The 24,493-nt window shown below is 42.4% G+C and overlaps 1 protein-coding gene across 2 annotated transcripts in view; it reads left to right on the top strand.

The window, feature by feature from the left end:
* LOC308100962 (striatin-like) overlaps positions 1-23,002 on the top strand; it is a 40,518-nt gene extending 17,516 nt beyond the window's left edge. The window contains exons 3-17 of one of the 2 annotated variants that reach the window (XM_080450177.1): positions 5,752-5,825; positions 9,144-9,222; positions 11,306-11,479; positions 12,901-13,036; positions 14,093-14,264; positions 15,500-15,610; positions 17,058-17,201; positions 18,236-18,372; positions 19,227-19,402; positions 19,487-19,534; positions 19,677-19,798; positions 20,037-20,204; positions 20,352-20,492; positions 20,728-20,916; positions 21,299-23,002. In XM_080450177.1, coding sequence (XP_080306303.1) covers positions 5,752-5,825; positions 9,144-9,222; positions 11,306-11,479; positions 12,901-13,036; positions 14,093-14,264; positions 15,500-15,610; positions 17,058-17,201; positions 18,236-18,372; positions 19,227-19,402; positions 19,487-19,534; positions 19,677-19,798; positions 20,037-20,204; positions 20,352-20,492; positions 20,728-20,916; positions 21,299-21,468 — 2,041 coding nt within the window. In that variant the 3' untranslated portion in view covers positions 21,469-23,002. The remainder of the gene's footprint in view (positions 1-5,751; positions 5,826-9,143; positions 9,223-11,305; positions 11,480-12,900; positions 13,037-14,092; positions 14,265-15,499; positions 15,611-17,057; positions 17,202-18,235; positions 18,373-19,226; positions 19,403-19,486; positions 19,535-19,676; positions 19,799-20,036; positions 20,205-20,351; positions 20,493-20,727; positions 20,917-21,298) is intronic. The other variant, XM_080450178.1, reaches the window with a different exon arrangement.
* Positions 23,003-24,493: the final 1,491 nt, after the last annotated feature.

Here is a 24,493-nt window from a genome sequence, read left to right as displayed (position 1 = left end):
GCTGTCCAGGCATAGGTCATACATGTGTAGAGAACACCTCTCTATGTGTATCTATCAGGCAAGTGTGTTTGCTTTGCTGACAGCAATTGATGGTGTAAAAGGCAAAACGATTCCCTTTTTTTAAACCAAAGCTTTCTGTGGATATAAAAATGCAAATCTAGCTCTATCATAAACAGACCCTGGGCCCTATCTTGCACGCGCGCGCCGCCTTACCCCTTAACCCTAAACTTATTAGCCATATTTCACTATTTTTAACAACATTTCAAAATAGTTCAACTAGCCGATCTACATCGACACGTTGTGAGCTTGTAGATTGGCTATTTGAACTATTTAAAAAAGTTTAGGGATAAGGGGTAAGGCGGTGCACAAGATGGGGCCCTAGGAGTACGTCTCTATAAGCTGGAGTGATTGAGGGATGAAGTAATGGAGTGAGAGATTAAATTGACAATTTAGGAATTTAGCAGACGCTGATCCAGAGCGACTTACAAAGTGCAAGATCAGACTAAACGGCGTGAAAGTTACAAATTTAGCTGACACTCTCATCCAGAGTGACTTGGAAAGTGCAAGATTGAACTCAACGGCATGAAATCTTGTCAGTGAAACAGGGTGAGGGATCAGTTATATAGAGTACCAAGAAAACAAGTAAACTAGCCAGGATAGAAGGAAAACATCAAATCTAGCATCAGTCTAAATAACATACATAGCATCTGCGTGGAGTTTGCATGTTCTCCCCGTGTCTCCTAGGGTAGTTAATACCCTCACAAAAACATGCAGTAATCCTGGTCTCTATACAGCCTCCCCCTTGACAGCCGGGACGCCTGATGGAGGGGAAGGGAACTGGTTGGAATAACGTGTTCCTTCCACGTGCTACGTCCTACCGGGGAAACTCCCCCCTGTCAGGTGATAAGAAGGTCAGTTGGCTCTCATGCATTGAAGGAGGCATGAGCTCGGCCCTGGGCTCCCTAGGCTGGTGAGGGGAGTGTAGCGCCCAGGATCACTTAGAAAATTGGCACCGGTGAAAAAGGGTTCCAAAATCGTGGGATAGAAAAATTAGAAAACCAGTATAGCAATAAGGAGTGCTAGTGGATACAATGGAGACCCAAGAGGGGAGTTTTCAGACTGCAGTGGAAGATGGGAAGTGTGTCTGCAGTCCTCATGACCAAGGGTAGTCATTCAGAGTTCATTCCACAGCTTGGGAGCCAGGAGGGAGAAGAGACTAGGTTGCTTGGAGCTTTTGGCCAGGGTGTGTTCGGGATGGAAGGGACAGTCGTCCTGTGTCTGTCTGCTGCTTGAAGTGTGCAGGAAGGGGTGTAGGGGAGGGGTGGATTATATTCTTGCAGGTAGGGGGTAGGGCTGGTAAATAAATATTAGAATATTCCTCGAATATGGGGAAAATAGGTATATTCGAATATGAAAATTAATATTCAATTATTTTTTTTTAATCTTAAAAATTGGCAGATATTCAAATATATTCGATTATTATTAAATAAAAATAATATTGTAATAATATTGTTTATATACAAAAAATCACACCCTGTGTGAAGTGGGCGGTGTCTTGCTAGCTAATCACAATACTGAATGGAGTCAACCAATCATGTACAAAAAAGAAATACATTTATTGAAACACTCTTTATGATGGAAGAAACCATAACTTAAAAAAAAACAATTTATGGTTTTTTTAAAGTTATGGTTTCTTATATAGGGCTATGCACATGTGTCATGTGACACTGGCCAATCACAGTCCTGAATAGACTGTGATTGGCCAATCACGGTGCAGGGTTAGGCGGGGTAAATTTTTGTACATTTTTGTACATTTTTGGCCAATCACAGCGCAGGATTTGTTGTACAAATATCCAAACCTCACTTATAGGAGCGGTTTCACCGCCCAAAAACAATGTATCAAGTTATAAAAACAAACAAAATATGATTTATTGGATCCAAGCACTTGATTATTGTTTTTTGTATTGTCCCTGTCAAATAAACATTAAAAAAAATATATATATAGAATATCCGCCCATTTTTTAGACCAATATTCGAATATCATTTCTGAGGAAAGTTACCAGCCCTAGTAGGGGGGCATGCCCTTGGCTGCTAGGTTATCACCAGATCCCCCAGAGAACACACTCGTTTTGATGTCTGTGCATGAGAGCACGCATTGGAAAGACAGCTGTTCTATACACGGAACTGTGCATCGAGGTCAGGGACAAAGAGAGAGGAGAACCCTCTCCAGTACGGTGACCATGTCACCTTGGCAGTTTCTGTTTTTCTCCTAAGAAATGTAGTCTGCCTCCAGCCTGTCAATGCGACACACAATGAGGTCCCGTCGCATTAGAAATGTCACAGCGCAGCATTTTCTTCCCCTGACTCACCACATGGATGCACATTGGGGCTCTTTTTTCTTTTTTCTCCCAACACATTGTAATATAACTTCAGCATGCAGCATTTGCTGCAGCATCAAGGTCATTTAAGCCAATCCAATCCCCCCCCACATGTGTGGGAGCCACACAAAGGCTCAATATAGGCTGTAGACTAAAGCCTGAGTTACACTTGGTTGCACACCATGTCGCACACCGTAAAATAGCAGATCTGCAAGCTCAGAACACACTGTTTGTGTGAGTTTGTAGATCTGCTTATTTAGTATTTTCGGTGTGTCACACCGACCTGTAACTAAATATAAACATAAATCACCCTTAAACGTGAGACTTGTGACAGGAAGGTTGCCGGTACAAAAGTTCTAGTCCGGTCAGTAGCACATGCCCTCTGTTTACATTGACTGCTGAGGTGCCCTTAGGCAAGGCAGCTAAACCCCAGCTTCTCCTGTGGTACTGCTCTGTATCCAACAGTAGGAATCAAATGGTGTGTTTGACTGTATGTGACGTTAGCCTATAATACAGTGATTATTATAGGCTAATACTCAGTGAAACCTTCCCACCCTGGATAAATAAAGGTAGGGGAAAATAAACCTGTGATCGTAGTTAATCTGGTTAATTTGAATAGTGATCCTGAGAGTGTATAGGCTAATGAGGGCCATAGTACAACAGGATTAGATACGGGTCAAACAGTCAACTCACGCTGTGTCTCAATTCCATGCAGTATAGCATACACTATACAAATCTTTATAGTATACCGTTTTAGCAGTTGGCATGAAAGAAATTCACATACAGCATTACCGTTTTGTGCCAACAGCAAATGACCCCTTACCTGGCGGACATCGTGATCCAATTTGCATTTTGACATAGCTTAATCGTGCAAAATTATTTTCCCCACGATTTTATCAGTTTAGCTTTTTGTGTAGTTTTCATATTTCTCCTTTGAGATGGCAGTATGATGCTCCCCATCGCAAGAGTTGATTAATTTCCTTTAACTAGTTAAAAATCCCCCCCCCCCCCTTGAATAGTTGGACAATAGCATCATGCTGAACAGCAACGTCAATACCATACTTAGCCCTTAGCACTTTTAGTAGAAGTACAACAGTTCGATCTAACTAATAGATTTGAATGAAATAATTGATTGGGGGGGGCTTTACATTTACTTTTATTTATTTATGTTATATTTTTCAATAATAGCGAAAATAGCAGATCTAGTCAATCAGCTAGTTTAGGGTTTTATTATTTAGACTATTATATTTAGGGTATCATTATTATTATTATTGGGGTTAATCAGATACACGATTTAGTCGATTATTAACTCATTAAGACCTGATGCCGATTCTACAAATGCCTTCTAAGGCCCCGTTTAGACAACAACGGTCTCTAGAGAAAACTGCAAAATTAAATATCAGATGTGCCTCCCGTTTAGACGGCAATGGCGTTATCGGGGATTGAAAACGTAACAAAGTGAAAACCCCTTCCAGAGTGGAAAAATGCTCCGCTTCGCGTCTCCATGTAAACGAGCAACACAGGGGAATCCGCAAAACATGTGATGTCATGGCTCATGTCGGCTCACGTCGCGTGTGCTACGTATTATGCTATTACATTGGTGCAGAGCCGTAGAACCACGCTACTATAGGAAGTAGAACAGAAGTGGTTCTACGCATGCATGACCGGTCTATCTGGCAGTGCGTCACCGCCACCTAGCCACCTAGCATGCACACTACAGCATTTTCATTCAATCACTGTTGCGCCTCCGTCCAAATGCAGAATAAAAGGTTAGAACGCAACGGCACTTTGTCGTTTTCTCTAGAGACCGTTGTCGTCTTAAGTCTTTCTCAAACAATTTTGTGCCAAGGATCCCCCGAATTGATATATATATGGCCGCGGACCCCCCCCCCCCCCCCCCATCTGAAAATGTTTTGTTCCAGGGACCCCAGAAGAGAAGATTTGTGTTCAAAACCTTCAAGATTTAAAAAAAAAAGAGCTTGCAGCGCGGCCCGATGTGACGCTCTGTGAGCTTGTAGATCAATTTTATTTTGAGAACCACTGTTTTAAATCCTAAGAGTTTTCTGAAAAACTTGTTATATGTGGCTAAAATCTAAAATGACACGGATGCTTTCCCGGTTTTAATCGGTTAAAAGACCTAGTGTATTTTTGTGTCAATATATAATAAAAGGCAAGTCTTTTGCACACCTACTGTACAAAGGCGACAGGTACGTAGGAGGAGACCAAACGAGGGCCCCAACGTACTGAATGAAAAAACTCCCGCACACAATGCAATTAAAAACATTTTGATTGACAGTGTGCAGGAGTTGTTTCTTTCAGTGTCAATACATATAAAAAAATCTAATAAAAAACGCTCTTCAAGATTATTTATTTAATTAAAAAAGTAATCGATAGTATATTTGCGAGAGAATTATCGATAGTTTCAGACCTGCACGGTATGGAATTGGGACGCGGTGTCAGTGTCGTGTCATTCTCCCGGCATTGTGTTTAGGGAGGGACACGTTAACATGTTCCCACCTAGGTGCTTTACACATGGAGTTCCCCTCCCCAGCGGTCTGTGGCGTATATTTATATATCCTATTCCTTCCTTCGCCATGGGCCTCAGCCTCAGGAGTGACACATAACCTAGAATGAGAGCTTGCTTTCCCCCGGTTGCTTGGCAACAGGTCATGTCTCAGAGGCCTCAGATAAAAAGAGTAACTGGGATAGCCTTCTTGAAATGCAGGATGTTCCCAATTTAAAAAGGAATTTGATGGTTAAAGAGTCCTTCTGGATGACTTAGCGGGCGGGGGGGGGGCTGCGGAATGGCGGGACGGTGTGAACTGCAGGGCATGCGTGCTTGCGACTCATTCCCAGACCTGTGCCACCGATGTGGGGTCACTGATGTGGGATGTGTGCCGTGCACGCTCGTCAGTGGCTGTCAACACAGCAGAGGTCAAAACGCAAATATACACCGTAAAATCTTCCGTGTAAAATGTACTCTGAGAGTGTACAAATGTAACCGAATGGACCCGTACGGGTCCATTCGGTTACATTTGTACACTCTCAGAGTTATAAATGGATTTAAAAATGAATTATGCTGTCCATACACAGATGTGAGCAGCCTCACTTTGCTATTATTCTGTGTCCTGTTCTAATGTTCTAAGTGTATGCAAATAGAATCAGAAACGCAATCTACAAGTGAAGATGTGAAACAAGCTAATTGGTTCCTGTTAATTAGCCCACATTATTACTGATCGGATGATGTAACGGAAAACACTGTGCCAGATACTATGCATAAAGGGTTTTCTTCTTAATAGTCTGTTTTCAGACCCTTGTTAATCAGCATTGTTTGCTTTCTTTGTCTGTTTCCCTCTCATTTTCCTCCCTCCAGAGCAAAGTACCACAAGTTAAAATATGGAACGGAGCTGAATCAAGGCGAAATGAAGCCCCCGAGCTACGACTCCGGTAAGCCTATGGAAAAAGCAAGGCGTTTACCATCGCCTTCCCTCTACTAAATCACTGTGATTGCTGTGTTCACATACCTCAAATGACATTGAGTGCCCCGCGTGTGTGTGCGTTAGTCTGCATACTTTACGTACATGTTGAATCCTGTTTCCTGCTCACTGGTTTCATCACTGTGTCTTTTTTTCCCCTGGGAACGTAACGGAGGAGTCGTTATGCAATAGCCACTGTTTCACCCGCCATACGAGTATTATTACAAGTGGGAAGATTCATACGTCGAGATCTGCCGATTTGATCTATTGTTTTTTTTACTGAGCAGACCTGTTGTTTGACTTCACTGGATGAACCCATTTTAGATTTCTTTGTCTATTCCAAAATAGCAGATCTACAAGCTCATAGTGCAAATCTTTAAGTATACGAACATTTGTAAAGTATTTTGTTCCAGGAACCCCCAGAAGCAAAGATTTTAGTTACAAATGTTCGCTTTTAAAAATATATATATTCAAAGATTTGCACACAATTTCACGATTTCTCAAAAATAGCAGATCTACAAGCTCATAGCGCGGCACTCGGTGCCGCGCTATGAGCTTGTATATCTGCTATTTTTGAATGGCCAAAGAAATCTAAAATGACAGGGATGCGTCCCTGGATTGATTGGGTTAAAGAGATCCAACACCCTAATATATATGGGAAAAAAATATCTTGCTTTGATCTCGGACATCCTGCTGACATCTGGATGTGCCTTTGGCTTTCTCTAATTGAGGGTGAAAATGTCAGATGCTGTACCCTAATTATACCTTGCTTTCAGAGATGTTAGTAGTAGTAGACGTACCAGTATCAGATATGCGTATCTCAGATCTCACATACCTGTGTTAGTGCGGTTGCATCGTGACGCAAAGATTCTGACACGTTTAAGAATCTTTAAGCTGTAGTACCGCCTGTTGTTAAGGTTCTTTATTTGGGCCAACTTTCCTTTTTATAAAGGTGTTTAAATTAACGCCATGTGATGAAGCAGTCGTCCCAACACTCATGTTAGGAGCTCTACGCTTCCCACTCTGGAAGGTCCCCAACCCAGCAGCAAATCGGAGGCCCTTTCCGCAGCACTGCGGACCTCCACTGAATGGTCGAAAAGTTTAAAATAATTGAATTTGCCAGCAGGATTTAGATAACACTGTTTGAATGTATGGTCGGAGCATCACTTAATCACTGCATACGCCCGCAGCGTGTTTTTTTCCTTACGCCAGCATTTCTGTCACTATGATGTGAAAGGGGCTTCAAGATCTCCATTAATTAAACTCACTGAACTGTCATCACTTCATTGAGTGCACCATTTGTTTAGTGGCTTAACATGGACAGAATCTGGACATATATAAAAGGGGATGTCTTGTATAACACAGATGATGTGAATGGTGAACATGTTATTAATTTACAATAGTTTATCCGTAGACCAGCCGTATTTCCTTTGCATTTACATACTGTACGTACATTTAAAACAGTTAACTTCTTCACTATTTTTGCACACTAAAAAACTATTGTGTGTGATGAAGTATAAAATAACGCTTAAGTGGTTAATTGATTCGTTGATCCCATTCGTTGATACAGTATATCTCTGCTGTCGGGCAGAAACCAGTTATGTCCAAAATATAACTTTTCAGGGAATGAAAAAAAAAAACATGTTTTTAGAAAATCACAACACTGCCTCATTGAAGTCGGTATGGTGACTATACATTGTCAGATACTTGAATATATTATCATCCCTTTACCCAAATACAGCTCAAGTGAAGGTTTTTGACCATTAATGTGGCGATTTTTTTCCGTCTGTCTCTTCAAGATTTAGAAAGTATGTAGCATCTCTGAAGTCTATAAGTAGTCCTATATAACATTTAAATGTGACATATTGGTGGTGGGATTGTTTTAAATTCTCCTGCGGGTTTCATGACCGCGCGCTGTGGTTTTGCGGTGGTGCGGTTATCGCGACAGCCCTAGTTGCACTACCTGTGGGTATAGCCTACCTGTGGTATTAGTATATATTACACCCGTTAATACCTCAACTGTAAATTTCAAAGCTCTTACTGTATGTGCATATTAAAGAACATGAAAAGGGTGTTGATTTGTGGAGAGTTATCTTGTTAAGCTAAACAACAACCCAGTGTAAAATGTTTATTGGAAATCTGTGGTGGGAACAACTTGCTTGTTGGCCTTCAAGACGTCATCCCTGTAGCACATTGTACTCCCATGCGCCTCCCCGTCCCCATTTTGATAGTGACTCATTTCCCATTGCTCATCCCTATTCAAGAAGTCTCTTTTCACCGGGGCCCTTGACGTGTTGATGAAAGAGGGGGTGATGAAGGGAGAGGGTACGTACTACACCCCCATGGTGGTGCACCTGCGTGCTCATCACCCTCCTGAATTAGACGTGACCCCGTTTCGGGGCAATCTTTTGACTCTTCGGTGCCAACACCTGCTGGCGCTGCTGTCTATGTCTTATTACCACCTCAGTGCGCCCGTGGTTAGCGTTTACTTTGAGCCACCAGAGTGCTGGCAGTGTTGTATATCTAAGTAAGCCTTGACTCCCATTGTCGTTGTCCACCATAGATGGCAGTAATTGATGTGGGTGGTGCAGGCATATGCTGTAGATGTAGACGTGCTTGCTCTCTCTCACATGTCATGGGACCTGGTTAAAGCCACCCCATGAGTGGCCATTTTTAAGGTGTTTCCAGACACTGTCTGTTGTTAAATGTTAACTGTTTTTGTTTTTAAAGCCAATCGTTTTTTAAGCCAGTTGAAGTGCCATTTTTATTACATTTTCTGCCAAGTGTTACATCTGCTTTCCACTGATGTCTACACATTTTTAATGAAGAGAAAGGGTCTCCACTGGCATGTTATCATTAGTTACAAACATACTTTTGCGGCTGCTGGTGGCAGGTTCGAAATGAACTATTTAGATTATTACAGTTCACATGCCTAACATGGCACAGTGGTTTCAGTGATAAGAGGTTATTTTGCCCTGAAACATCCAAACTTAACATGGCCCTGTAATTAGCCTATCTGTGGCATATTTCTATTGCGGTGCGATGTCAATGACGCAAGCAGTGGCGGATGCCTCCAGTTTTGAAACTGCCCCCACTGTTTAATTATAATCCTCTATAGACTAGATGACAACATCTTAGAGCTGAATGTGTGTAGTTGCCTCTTGCCTGGTCGCTGTGTGTGCGTGCAGGAATGCTCCGATTTGTTTACACAGTGGGATTAATGTCAGGGCTGTGTGTTTTGCGCTGAGTTGTGTTGTGATTTGTGTGTGTTGTGTGTTTCTTGCCCTAGATGAGGCCAATGAGAACGAGGCTCCTGGGTCTCTCAACAATCAGCTGTCCTGGAAACATGGCCGTCAGCTTCTCAGACAGTGAGTACCACACGCCGTGTCTGATTTTGGAAGGATGCATCCTTTCACCTTGGCACCTAGATAGGAACGCTCCTTATTTGGTACCGGTTGTGTCCAAACGGTTACATGAATTAACTTGAAAAGGTTAGTGTGATGCCTCCAGTTTCCATGGTAATCAAGCCTCGCGCAATAGATAAACTGACTAAATCCAATGAATGACATCGACACAACTTAAAATAAATGTACTATAGATGATGTTTTGGAGCTTTTTTTTAATATGTAACTTTATTTTATTTGCAAGAAGCTGACAAAGTTATAAGTTACAATTAAAATAAAGGGATGTAATGGTTGCCTGCCTCTCCCCTAGGCCTTATGGGATATTCCTCAAACATTTCGCCAAAACAAGGAACCTAATTAGTTTGCATGCCATCTTCCTTCTATAATGAGGCAGTCCTAAGCGACTATACTAATATTCTACCTAACTAAGGAAGATTCCTCTAAAATGAAACATTCCTACTTTAGTGTTGCTGAAGTATTAGTTTCAGTTCTCAGCTTTCAGCTTTATTATTAGTCATAATGTAGGTTAACACAGGGTCAACGGTACAATGAAATGTGTGGGAAAACGGGTCAGCTCAGCAGTAAGAGCGCTAGTCGCCAATAACAGCACTAGTCATGTGAAAATGAATGAAGACTAGCCATCAAGATGAATTTTGATAAAACCAATATCAAAATGACACTCTATAACACACACAGTAAATACCCACTATCCAGTATAAATATAAATAACATTTTGATTTGTACATAAAGTAAAAGTGGCATATGTATACAGAAGTGTTACACATTGGGTATGTATCAGTCCTGATGACAATGGTAGCAGTCATGGTCGATAGCTCACTTTTGCTTACAGCAGGTAAGCAGAGATGCAATGTGGAGTATTTTAATTTAGGTTGTGAGTTGAGTATTCGCCTTTGTTATCAGGTGACAGACCTAACAGGGCTGGTTAAATTCTATTAGCGGCAGTCCTCTGGTCAATGAAACTATAGGGAACAGCTCCCTCGCCTGGACATCAGTAGTCATTACCGTTCTGGTCTTCCTCCTGTTGTGTTGCTCTCCCTGAGCTCTCAGCCCGTACATATCTCTCTCCCGTCAGTCCGTCTGTGTACATGATCCAGGCTCAGGCCTTTACCCCAGACGCCATCAGGCAACTTCACACATCATCTGCTCTGACATGCTGGCAGAGGAGAGAAAAAAAGAGAGATTCTCATTTTTTCCCCCCCTAAGCATGTGTCAAGTGGCAGATCAATAGGACGCTATATACACCCTCCACCCTCTCACACAGCCAGTAAGGCTGCTAAAATCGCTAGAGCTTCCGTTGCGGATGTCCCTACCGGGTAGGTATTACGTGGAATGAGAAGGCTGCATGTCCCGACAGAGCTAACATCCATCACTAGGCTGGTGCCAGAAGACATAACGCATTGCACGTTTACAAGCACCTTTTCTCATCTTTCAGCACGTTTAATTGTTGACATTTATAGCTATTAGCTTTAAAAGTAAAAGTAAAGCAAAGTTCGGTTATATTGGAAAAATAGAATCAATTCTACTATAAAAGTTTTATGCGATGCATCGTCTTCCTGGTTGAGTGATTTTCCCAAGCATTTACACGAACAGCCGTAAACTATTATGTGTTTGGCAGAATTCTTAATATCGTTTATGAAACTTATAATTCTAGAATAAATAGTCTGGAATTTGTTAAAGGAACATACCAGCCTTTTTGACATGTTGGTCCTTTCCCACTCGCACTTTGATATGATTTAATTCCTCAAAACGACATTTCATATGTAAGCCCCATATATGTGAATGGGGAGATGAGCTCAAATAAAAGTGAGAACACCAACATCAGCATTTTGTAAGTTTCATGTGATTTCGAGGTATTAAGATACGTTTTTAGGGGCATCATACTTCAATCACAATTATGAATAGGCTGGTATATCTAACAATCACAACAAAATAAGTTTTGAAGGGGGCACCAATAACCGATTGGTTACAGATTCTCAAGCTAACGACACATCACATCGCAAAACAAACTTATCTTGACATGTTTCAGATACCTGCAGGAGGTGGGCTACACAGACACCATTCTGGATGTGAAGTCCCAGCGAGTGAGGGCCCTGTTGGGCCTGGCTGGAGATGGAAGTGGTGGGAGAACAGGGGACAGGACTGGTTCTGAGCCTCTGGTCAACGGGACAGATGCATCACCAAAGGGCATGGGCACTAGAGGGTAAGAACTCTTCTATGAGTGTGAAAGGTGTGAGTCACATATTGCTATATTTTGTCCCAGGATATGGTATTGGTTGGATGACCCCAAGTATTCCATCTTTTTATGGCCTGTGTTGTGCCCGAGTTGTATAGAAGTGCTTTTGCCTGTGCATATGGATGCCTCCCAAAATTTGGTCCAAATATGGAGTGTTTGCCCAGATATCGAGATCCACACTCCAAATACTGATGTTATTAGACCCGGTCTTGTTTTAATTTCCATTTCAAGACCATATTTATTTAGCCTCGATCTCCAGGCTTTTATTGTTTAGTTTTGCTAAAAAATAAAAGCCTGGCCCAGCGAGTCGGTGTACTCGGTATGAGGAAGTGTTTCATTTCCCAACCAACCAGAGTGCAGTGGGCGTCGCTCGTAATGTTGTGTTAACGGGGCGGGGGTTGACGGACAGATCGGTGAACCAATGGGGATCAGGCGCAATCTCTCGCCGGCTCATACACCCGCCCCTCTATACACGAAATCAGGAGCGTTGGGGCAGTCTAATATTTATTTAAATAACAATGTAAATATGATATTGACTTAATTTCCATTTTTTGGATAATTGTCTTTTTGCTGTGCATATATGAGAGGAAAGACGACACTTAAAGCACACAACATTGCAGTGCACTATAACAGTAAATAAACAATAACCATGGCCTAAGTGTTACAATGCAGCGTCAGTAATCCTTTGCTGCTTGCCACTGCTATTTTCCCCAACCCTTTTAATCCATGCATTATTGATGCACCAACCTCCTCTCTAGAATAATAATACCGTAACATAATTGTTGCTTTTACTCCATGGCACCAGTGTGGATGGTTTAAAAAAAAACAACGCTGCAGATTTGAACGAGTCCCATGGTTTTCTATTACTAAGTGCTCAATAACGCCCACCCTTTTTATGAGCTTCATAATTGATTTGGATTTCTCTCAGGGGTATAAGTCACAATTGTCAGTTTTTCAAGTGATGGATAGTTTTGGAACTAAATGAATCTTTTATTCTAGTCGGAGTTCAAGAAACTCAAGCATGTCTAGTCATTAGTGTGACATTCATGCTGTCATGCTGGATTGGTTCCAGAAGGGATGAAGTGAAATGTGATGATGAAATGTGATAATGTGACAACTTAATCACTTGCTTGTCCATCATCATCATGTGCCAGTGTATACGCTTGACGTTTTTGGCAAACGGCAAGCTATTCCCATCATAGGATTAACCCCTTGAACCATCGGGTCACTATTTTGGGCATGTCATTATAGCGCTTAAGTGGTTAAGATGAGAATGCTGTTTCGTATGGAGGAACAACGTGGTGTGTGTGTGTGACACATGAATCTTCCAAGGAAATGTATGAATTTCAGCCAGTCATATTCATGTACTTCATCATTATTTTCCACAGGAAAACAGAGCTGTCCGACACCAGTGCTGTCTTGGAGGCTTTCAAGTTCATAGAGAGTGCTGCAGCTGAGTTCAGTGATGAAGATGAGGACGAGGACAGCGAACCAAGGGACAGGAGTATCATGGAATCGAGAACGGTAAGAAAACCCACCACTGCCGCACATCTCCACAGGCCCTGTGTTTACGCAAGGCTGTGTCTCTGTGGGTGGGTGGCTTTAAAGTGTTATCACGATAAATGCCAATGTATTTTCGAAATATCCTTAATTACGCAATATAACAACGTACTGCACCTGTTTGCTTTAGGCTACACGCCTTTATTTGCTGAAATCGGGTATCTGATTAACACCGGTGACAAGGCAAGATTATTGCAGGTCTTGCATATAAAGGCAATTTATAGTGCTTTACATAGGGCGTCAGAAGGCATTTAAAAAGAAATAAAGAATAAAATGGAGAAAAGAGGTCCAATTGCAGTTGTAGTTTCACTTTTACGTTTTCTCGGTTAGGCTGCACAGTCTCGGCAATGAACTTGTTTGAGTGTTATTGTATTATTTATCCTTCCTCCATTCAGCCACAAGCTTGTGCAATGTACCGTGATGTTATTACTCGTGTTTTCAATACACAGTCTCAGAACAACAAGAGGAGGCAGTCTGGTGAATTATGCATTTTCTTCTACAGTGCAACTGTACAATTGTATGTACAGTATAATAAATACAGTACTAAAATTATGAAAAATAAAATAAAACTAGAGATATTTATTTGCAACATCTCAACAATTACATTTTCCTATAATTATTTAAAATCTCAGGACAGTCTGGGAAGCTGTCATGTCTTGTTAATCAATACTGAGATATCCGTCTGTCTGTCTGTCTATGCATGGTTATCAAACAAAGATATATACATATATAATGGAGGCAGGATATTTTCAGTGTAACAATAAACTCTATTGTCCAAAATCAGTGTATTGAAACAGTAAACATCACTTAGAGATAAATAATTATAAATAACTATAAATAGAAATGTTTTCTAAATTAACCCAAGCACCTTTGTCTGCATTATGTTCTGTAAAATAGTTTTCATATCGGCGCATATCGACAACATGCACACCAATATCAATATATTTGTGATAAGGCCAGTATCGGGGCTCTAGTAGTTGTACCTTATGACTGACCTTATGCTGTATGTCTTTACTTCAGATCATGAGAAAGAAGCCCAATTCCTCACCGTCGCCTGCTCTGTCTCCCAGCATGGACACCAGCGAGGACCCCGACACAGAGGAAGCCCTGAAGGGCTTTGACTTCCTTTCCAGTCCTGATGAAATGGACACTTCACCAGAGTCCCGAGGCCCGGGGGACACCACGGACTGGGGTGAGTCCGTAGCACACCTGGGGTCAGGGCCATGGACATTCTGACAGGCGGCTTCTATTAGTGGCAGTGCTTGGTCTGCACGGTTGCAATCAGACGAGGAACTATTCACTACCTGTATCAAAATGTAAAATTTAATATCTTTTCTTTGTATTCAGTGGATGAACCACATCATTTGAAGATGTCCTTTCTTTTTTTTCCTTTTTTTTGGGTACCTTGAAATATACCAGTTTCAATGCGATTTGAAGATTTTGATTTAATTTTATTCATGACGTAATAATTTCCCCACTTCTCCTGTCACAGTTGACATCTGCTCATAGTCTGGTGATCGTTTGCTCATCATTCATCATAAATCATGACTGTTTAACACATACCTTTTGTGATCTTGTCCATTGTGTGTTCCCATAGCCAGCCTGTGACCACAGCGTGTTTGTCCCACCCTTGTGTTTCATAGAATCAAACTGATTCCCTCAAAGGCCGACATGAGTCCAACAGATTGTCTCACCAAAGCAAGAATGTCATGTCTCACCAAAGCAAGAATGTCACAGTGTGGTGTTTCTTTGTTCTTTTGGTTTGATTAATTATATTTACCCATGATTTATAATTGTTGATTTAATATTTGTGATTCATCACTGTCCCAAAATAATTTATAAATAATTATTATAATAATTTATAATATAATTACACAGCTAATCTTATAATCTAGAATCCTTGCATCCAGATAAAAGAACACCGCAGTTGACATCATGTTGATCAGATGAAGCCTTCGGGCTTCAGATTAAAAGATGAAAAGAGTTTGCTGAGAGTGCAGGGTTCACTTCCACAGCGGGTAACTCCTGAAGTGAAGTCTGCGCCTCTCGTGGTCAGAGTGAACTTCGGGATTCAAGCGTCGGTGGTCTCTTTAACAGCAAAAGACGCCGATCTCGGTTCTTAGAAAGGCCCATTACTCTCCTCGAGGTTTCCACCTCCCCGTCAACCCTCCTTGAACTTTTGGACCGAACTCTCAGGGGCGGGAGTGGGATGAGGGCCTGGGCCGGCTGACTGGGCCGGTCACCCTATCCAGTCTGGTCGACAAGCTTCAGCATTGTCCAGGAAATTGTCCAGGGGTTAGGTGACAACCTCCAGGAGAGTATGAGTCTGAGAGCGGCGTGACTCGCCCTTCCTTGCCGCTCGACGCTTTGACCCGGGGCAGCCCCTTTGAACAGCCTCTCGGTCTGGTTTTTTCCCCCCCTGTGTAGAAAAGGACGAGCAGGGTCCCATCTCTGAGGCCTGGGATGTGGACCAGGGCCTGATAACCAAACTCAAGGAGCAGTACAGGAAGGAGCGCAAGGGGAAAAAGGGGGTGAAGAGTAAGTCCTGTCGGTCACTGCTGCCTCCCTCTCCTCTCTCTGCGTTGTTTGACAAGTTCAGCAGAAAAGGGCCAAAAAGATCAACAGCAAACATCTTCACTTTCTTTCTTTGTCATCTCCTACCTCTAGCCGCTCCTCCCTATGCCTTCCACCTGGCATAGGTCTGTCCTCCATTCTGTCCTCTGTCTGTCACATTATAAAAAGAGATTGCCTTTGTGTTTCTGTTGCTTTTGCCTATTTGTCTACATTATTTCTCTTCCCATATTCCAAACTCCAAAACTCAGCGCTGTGTTTCCATGCTGCATGCCTTGATCCCCCATTTCATTTATGTGACGAAATGATGTGTCCAACGCCATCTTGTCCACTCCCTCAAGTATCATAGATTATTTAATATTAACATGAGTTTCCACCACAAGTTCCATCTGTCACCGATCTGGACTAATGCTAGATTAGAGAGTCATCTGTTCAATATTTACTTACCCTTAATCATCATGACCACATGACAAGTGTTATTTTCTCATCCATGTTTGTACTAAAGTGATTATGGTCGTTAGTCATTTTGGAATTGGTTTTAAGTTTTCATTTATGATAAAAGATTATACAGGGACTTGCTAAAACTGGTGAAACTGTAGATTTCACATTGCTCCAAGACCCAAGCTCTACACGGTTTTCTGTTTTATGTCTTACAATTGATTAATTTAATGACACACCCAAAGCTCACACCCAACAGACACCATATCTCCTTAATGTTTAAGCTTTGTTCATATTTGATGGGCATTCTGTCATGTTTGCGTTCTCCTGTTCTCTTCTGCTTTCCTTTTGCTTCCCCCCCTCTCTAGCTCTGTTCTGTTTTTGTCTTTCACACCGACACTGTGGCTCATCACTTCCGTGGGTGTGTGTGGAGGAAAATGTGTTAGGATGTGGAGGATTTTATTTCAGCGTGCCTGATACAAAAAACGGCTCCCGTAAAAGCGTTAATAGATGGAGCTGACTTCCCTGCTTTTCATGCTAAAATGGCACGATTAAGGTGCTTTGGATAAAGGCTCCGCCATATTACATATTTTGTATACCTTCCTGGACTCATCTTTTTTTTATAGACAGCGCTGATGTTGCAAATAAATGCCTCCACACCCTCCTCGTAAACTTCTATTCCTTTCTTTCCATTCAGCTAACAAGGACTCTGCTGTCATACATACTCTGATTTATTCCTCTGCATTTCTTCTTGGTTAAAGCTTTGTTTCTCCTCATTCATCCTGCTTTCTTTCTTTCAGAAGATGCTTTTTTTTTGGGGGTTAAATATTATGTATTTTATTATTGGCATTGTTTGTCCTTGCTTTATCTATAATTATTTTTCTGTCATATAGTTGGCCTCCTTTTGTTATTTGTCCGTTCCCCTGTCTCCGTTACCTCATAGCTGTTTGCTAACACTGTTCATTTGTTGGAGCAGGGCCCAACCGGTCCAAGCTACAGGACATGCTGGCTAACCTGAGAGACGCCGAGGACATGTCCCACATGCAGCCTCCCTCCGCCCCCCAGCCCCGACCCACCGTGGCCCGACTCAACGAACATGAGGCGAACCGGACAGACGAAGGTGATTATGCTCCGTAGAAACCTAGCTCAGATTTAGAAGCGTTGTGAGAATATACCGTATAGTGCATACTGTACCTCCTCTGAAGCAGAATCATTATACAGGGACCAGGGCAGGAATTTCACGAAGGCCATGGCTGTCGTTGCCCCTCAGTTTGGCTTTGTGCCCCTCAAAAGAATGGCATGCCCTGAGGCCACAGCGGCCTTAATGCCCCAGCTGACTGTACCACTTTCTCCTCTGTCTCTTTCTTGTCAATATGTAGACCCAAGTGTCTCTTTCTTGTCAATATGTAGACCCAAGTGTCTCTTTCTTGTCATGTAGTCACCAGTGTCTTTGTTGAGATTCTGAATTCTTAACTTCCCTGAGTCCCCATCTTTAAACCAACCCAGTAACTTTGATTGCTGAGCATGGATACCATAATGTATTTAGTTCACTGGAGGTCTACATATTAAATTTCATCATCCATAACCCTTAAATTCAATTAATTATTTTGGACTGAAATCTTGTTTTATTTGATGCCTTCCTGCCCTGGCATTTGGCCTTTGCGCTCTCAAAAAATGGACAACACCAAAGGCCAAGTGGCCTTGCCCCTAAAATGACAAAATTCCAGGCCTGGCAGGGACGATACTCAGCCTACTGAATACCGTGAATCGTCCTTGCATTTGAACTTTGACTTCACTAGCCGGATTCTTGATTTTTCTTTCATAGATTTTTTTCCAAAAAGGTTACAAGCAAGAGGCAATTTTAAGACCTGTTGCAGAGGGTTGAGCTAGCAAGTTCGAGACAATTTATTGTGATTGGACAGTTCATAAAATGTTCCCCACGTCATATGAACATTTCCCCAAAATGTTAAACTATTGTCAACTTTTAAAGCACGCATTTCTCATGTCTTTCAATGTAAAAAGGCAATGCCAATTTTTTTTAAGGACAGTGTGAACATGACCTAAAGGAAATGACATAAATTAGTCAGGTGAGTGACCTGCGGGACAATGATCTGTCATTGAGCACATTTCTCTTTTTCTCTTTCCGCTCCGCAGTCGAGGCTTTGACCTTCCCACCCACCTCAGGGAAATCGTTCATCATGAGCACTGACGAGGTCATGGAGAGTGAGCTGGGCCTGGGGGAGCTGGCGGGCCTCACCGTGGCCAACGAGGCAGACGGCCTGGCCTATGACGTGAGTAGTAGCACTGTAAGGGCATCGGATGTCCCCAGGGAAAGCTATTCCTGTTCATTTGATCCTCGGTGGCCTATGACCTCATGTGAAATACCCTTCCTGTATATTCCTGAACACATCGGCTCCCAGTCATGTTGGCATCTGAAAATCGCAGCATTACTGGTTATAGTTTTACATGGGTAATCTGGACCCATTTGTTGTCTAACCATCCTCAGATTCTTTCCTTTATATAGCCACAAACTCCATGGCTCCCTGACCAATATATCTAAAAACGTGCATTGCATCCAGTGCTGATTTTGACAGCAATTTTTTATTTAGTTTTAGTCATGATCTTTTGAATAAGATTCCATTTAGTGTTAATCATGTTTTAGCCACCTGAAATGTTTTATTTTTTGTCTAGTTTTAGTTGACTAAATATCATAAGATTTTAGTAGACTAAATCTACAGTTGATTTAGTCGACTAAAATGTATTTTGGCGGTGACTTGATGGCGTCGCAATGCGTGCTGAAAATAGCCGATATACAAGCTCACAACGCGTCGCAGCGCAACGCGTTGTGAGCTTGTAGATCTGACCAAACATAAAATTACTTTTAGTTCTACTGGATCTCTTCTCCACTAGTCCCGCCCTAACATTTTTGTCTAGTTTTTATATGTTGACGAAATTGTCAATATATTTAGTCTTAGTTGTAGTCATCGTAGCTTAGTTTTTATTTAGTTTTCGTCAGTGAAAAAAGGTAGTCGACGAACATTTTCGTTAGTTTTAGTCGACGAAATCAACACTGATTGTATCTAATGTGTTTGATAGATATATGAGTGTCCAATAGATATCTAATCTCTCTCGCTCTCTGTTTCAGATTGGCAACAATAAGGATGCCTTGCGGAAGACATGGAACCCCAAGTTCACCCTGCGGAGCCACTTCGATGGGATCCGTGGGCTGGCCTTCCACCCTGTGGAGCCCGTTCTGGTCACTGCTTCAGAGGACCACACGCTCAAGATGTGGAACCTTCAGAAGACCGCTCCTGCCAAAAAGTAAGGATATTTTTGTTTGCCTGAAGCAACCTGAAAAGGGTTCATTTGAGCACCTTTTTTGATGTGCGTCTTCTTTCTTGACAGGAGTGCTTCTTTAGATGTGGAACCGATCTACACTTTCAGGGCCCACAGGTAAACATGCCTCTCAAAAATCCATAAACCTTTTTGTTGGATGCCGTCAGTTCTGTGTTAAGGTATTCCAAAGTAACACTTGAGAAGCTGCAGACCCATTGTTTTTGTTTTGAAAAGCCTTCTTCCTGCCTTCTGTCCATAGGGGAGCAGTGCTGTGCGTGGTGTTTAGCAGCACGGGGGATCAGTGTTTCAGTGGAGGGATTGATGGTACCATCCAGTGCTGGAACACCCCGAATCCTAACATTGACCCTTATGACTCCTACGGTAATATTTAGTAATTTATACTAAATTTAGTCATTTAGTATATATTGTACCTTTTTGTTAATTGTTTTTTTATATTTCTTAAATCAATCAAATGTTGAGAATAAAATAGAATAAAATAGAAATGACTGTGTAATGCCTAGGTGCGGTGGTACTTCAGGATTGTAAGAAATGTGCTGGTTATCTGCAGCTCAAAAAAAGTTTGAGAACCACTGATTGACCCGTGTGTTCCCTGTGACAGAGCCGTCGGTGTTGCGCGGGCCGCTGCTAGGACACACCGACTCCGTGTGGGGCCTAGTGTACAGCAGCAATCACCAGCGCCTGCTCTCCTGCTCTGGAGACGGCACCGTGAGACTCTGGGACGCCAACAACACCTCCAATGCCCTCGCTGTGTTCAACGAGGACAAAGGTACAGTTAAGCCATTGTAGACGTCGCTTGTTTTATGCTGCAGTGTTCTGAAAATGCCAAATGGATGAGACACAAAAAAGCCAAAGGCTGGTTTCATTGTGCCCAACATTCAACACTCAAATTAAAGTTTGTGTTTGTGTTCCTCAGTGCTGGGCATACCCTCCTCAGTAGACCTTGTGTGTAGTGAACCCGCCCACATGGTGACCTCCTTTGCCAGTGGTCAGATTGGTCTCTTCAACATGGAAACCCGGCAGCTGGTCCTCAGCCTGGAGTCCACTTTGGAGCCAGGTAAGCTCACATCCATGGACCACTTTTCTTTTTACAGAATTGTCTTAAGTCTGATGGACGCAGTTAAATGACCGCTGTTTTATACAGGGTAAACCTTCTGGATTAAATATTGTATCATGCCTGTTGTAGAGGGTCTATTCTGTTAGTTTTTTTGTATTTGTTGTCTTTCTATTTAGAACGGTCATTTTGAGAACTTCATTTGTGAAGTCTAATGTTCTTCTCTGCTGTTGACCAGGCACTCCCTGTACGATCAACAAAGTTCTCAGCCACCCCACCCTGCCCATCACCATCACAGCACAGGAGGACAGACACATCAGCTTCTTTGACAACAATACAGGAAAGCTCATCCACTCCATGGTAGCCCACCTGGATGCTGTCACGAGCTTAGCTGTGGACCCTAATGGACTCTATCTGATGTCGGGCAGTAAGTAGCAGAGCTGCTAAGTTATGCCTGAACAGGAGTACAATCTGGATAACTTATATGTGCACTATGTATGGGTGTATGCAAAACAGCCCCTGGGCAGCATAGTCAGGAATGTGCCTATGGACCTGCTAGATTACGTGAATTTACAGGAAATACGCTGGCCTCCAACATTATCTAGTTTAATCTGGTCTTTTATGTGTAGACAGTTCATACAAATATTCTAGGAATCCATAAATCCGAAACTAGTCCCTCGCTGTGAGAGAAACCGCCTCGGGAAGTACAGTACACTACTACCGTATTTATCCGCATTAGACGGTTGTTCATGTTCACAAATGAGGCTTTTAGCGGTATAGAAAATAAATGTCACAAATCTTCTCCGCAGGTCATGACTGTTCCATCCGTCTGTGGAACCTGGAAAGTAAAACCTGCATCCAGGAGTTTACAGCACACAGGAAGAAGTTCGAGGAGTCGATCCACGATGTGGCGTTCCATCCGACTAAATGCTACATAGCCAGTGCCGGGGCAGACGCCCTCGCCAAGGTGTTCGTATGACGTGGCGCTGCCCTCTAGCCCTGCAGCCCCGCTCACTGACGCAGCCTCCCAAAGGTCAGGGACCAATCGAGATACAGAAGGGGCAGGACCTTCAGCCACGGGTCCAATCCCACATCACCACAGCCCTCTCTGGCCCCTGGTTTCCTGTTTGACTGGCAGACTATGTAGCCGCTAGCCTCAAACGGGCCCTGACTATTGATAGAAAGGGCCGTAGTTGGCTGGGAGGCCAGCTTGGAGGAGAACTGCTAATGGGCACACAGCTACCTATGTCCCCCTCAACCATCCAGGCAGGCCTGGGTGTGACGGGCCACAGAGCTCCGCCCCCCCCCCACACATCCATCCCCTCCTCAGACAGCATCCATATAGATGAACCCATACTTCCCCTCTAAAGCTAGGAGGTTCAGGACAAGCGTTGTGTGAGTATGGCCTGGAGAAGTGAGGCTTCACGCAGGTTTTCTACCCCCTACAACATCATGCTCACCCCGACTCCCCGGGGCCCACACCAGGCTAAGGTTTCCTCTCACATCAGTGTGGACAGGGCCCTTCCTCCTCAAGTCAGGTTTTGTGTTATAATTCTAGAAAAGTGGGGTACCTGAAGGCTTGCTAGGGGCTGTCGTGGAAGCCTCTCGCTTTTAATTTGCTTCCGAGACCGACTCTTGTCTGACGGCCTGCCTTTTTGCTTTCCTTTTTAAAAACACTTATTGACAAAATGTGCCTTTGCTTTAAAAAGGTCCTGAAAATGTTATTTTACCGAGCTTTTGTTGGGGGTGGGGGCGGGGTGGGGGTGGGTGGAGTTGAAGGTAAAAAAAAAAAAAAGGTTGTCACAATGTTGTCCATTTTAACAAAACATTGGATGTAAAATTACAAATACTTATAATAAACAAAATATATATTCAGTCTTAAAACTTATTGTGCAGCGTGAGTTTGAGTGCTCCTTTTTGATAAGTGTGGTTGGGGAATCAGTTTTGTGCATTTCAAAGCAAAGCTGGCACAGTGAAACAGACCATTACAATTATATTGCCTGTTTGTTAGATTTTCGAGTAACTGTACACTTCAGAAGTAAGATTACAAGTGTAATGTCTCCGAGTAAACCATTTTGGTTCCATGGATTCTAACTTGGTGATAGATGTCCATTTTAGGAATAACCAATCGATTTTGGCCACTTTGCTCTTGTTTGAATTGAATGGCTTGTACCGTTTGTAGTTTTTCCCAATTGTGTGGACATGCCTGACTGCAGTGTGATGTATCAGATATCTACAGTAGTCCAATGTTTTAGCAGGAAGTTAGTGCAGTTCTGTAGGACTATTTGAAATCATGAGTGATGCATCCAAAAAGTAAGGGACTAAAGTCCTGACTCTACCCGGAGCTGCAATTACAGTATACTGTAAACATTCTGTGATGAGGAACGTGTCCCAAGTAATACAAATCAATTGATATATTATTTGTGTACAGTACAGCTTCACATGAGCCATTTTCTCAAGTCACTGGTTTGTATATGAAAGTCTGTTAAAAATAAAACTGCTGTAAAATTTAATCTGGGGTTGTAATTTCATTTTTCTGAAAAACTGCAGGCTATTCATTATTGGTCATGTTTGGGTAGTTTCTGTGTAGCATGCCTGAACACACCGGATTGCTTCATGAATAAGGCATTGTCGGGTGGAAACCTCATATGTCAAACTGTTACTTTTCACGATTTAAATAAAAAAATGGCAAAAGTAGCCGATCTACAAGCTCAAAATGCGTCGCGCTGCGTTTCGAGCTTGTGTATCTACTACTTTCGAAGCTTTTGTGTGACGCTGTAGTATGATCAATTCGTTAATTTACAAAAAAAACACAGTGAGAATATGGAGATAAGAGGTTTCTGCCCAACTGCATTTGTCAGAATCATAGTAGTACTTTAGTCAGAATCATAGTATCATAGTTTAGTCAGTATCATAGAATCATAGTCAGAATCATAATCGTAGTAGTTTAGTCCGTATCATAGAATCATAGTTTAGTCAGTATCATGATGAGAGGAGCAGTCATAGTGCCATGCATGATAAGAGAGGGAGAATTTTTTTTCTGTTTGTCAAAGAGGAATGAAGACTATGTCACAGCAAGGCCGCCGATAGCTCCTGCTCTGCTCTGCTCTGCAGTAACTTCTTTGTCGAGGTTGGGCCGGTCCTGCATTCTCTTCAATGTTAATGTAAAAAAGAATGATACTCATATCACATAAAGATTTGGCGGACCCCCTGTAGTAGCTCTGAGGACCCCCTACCCTGGTTAGTGTTTATTTCAGACCTACAGTCTAGTCTGTATAAGAATTTGTGTTAATAGAACTTTAAATATTAAAAATGCAGACACCCCACCCTTTTGACTAGTGTGTCTGTAGCCCCTAGAGGGTAGTAGAGGGTAAAGAGTGAGAAATTCAGCTTCACCCAGCTGATTGCTGCACATAGTTTTCAGTATCTAATTCATGGACATGGTGACACATTACCGGGGCTGGGAATCAAACTCGGGACCTGCTGCTTTGCAGGTGGGCTCTTTAACCATTCAGCTATGACAAGTGTTTCAGATAGCACAGTGGTTCTCAAATATTTGACAGACCCCCCCCCCCCCCCCCCCCCCCCAAATGGATATTTGGCCACCTGAAAATATTTTGTGCGGGGGGGGAGACATGTGTTTAAAACATTAAAGTATTCAAAATGTGTCCATTGTTTATTTTTTCAAGATTCTTCGAAGTGGGTCTGCTACTTGTAGGATTTGTACCCGGGTCCTTAGGACATGTAGAGAGCATGTTATCACAGGCCAAATGGATTTATCACAAAAAAGCCATAGGCTTGTTTCCATAAACATTGAAACATCTAAACAAGCAACAGCACAACAATGACACAGAAACTAAATCATTTTAACTGCATATTCTGATATGTATTTTGTTAGTATCGTCGTTTGTTACTTAAAAGAGAAAAACTGAGGTGGAGCAGGCAGCGTGGTAGTTCGTGTGTTAGGACAGTGTCTTCATGATCCGAAGGTCGGGAGTTCAAAT

This window comes from Gymnoscopelus braueri (assembly GCF_963280865.1).
Source record: "Gymnoscopelus braueri genome assembly, chromosome: 14".
NCBI lineage: Eukaryota > Metazoa > Chordata > Actinopteri > Myctophiformes > Myctophidae > Gymnoscopelus > Gymnoscopelus braueri.
This window is presented reverse-complemented; position numbering and strand designations above follow the sequence as displayed.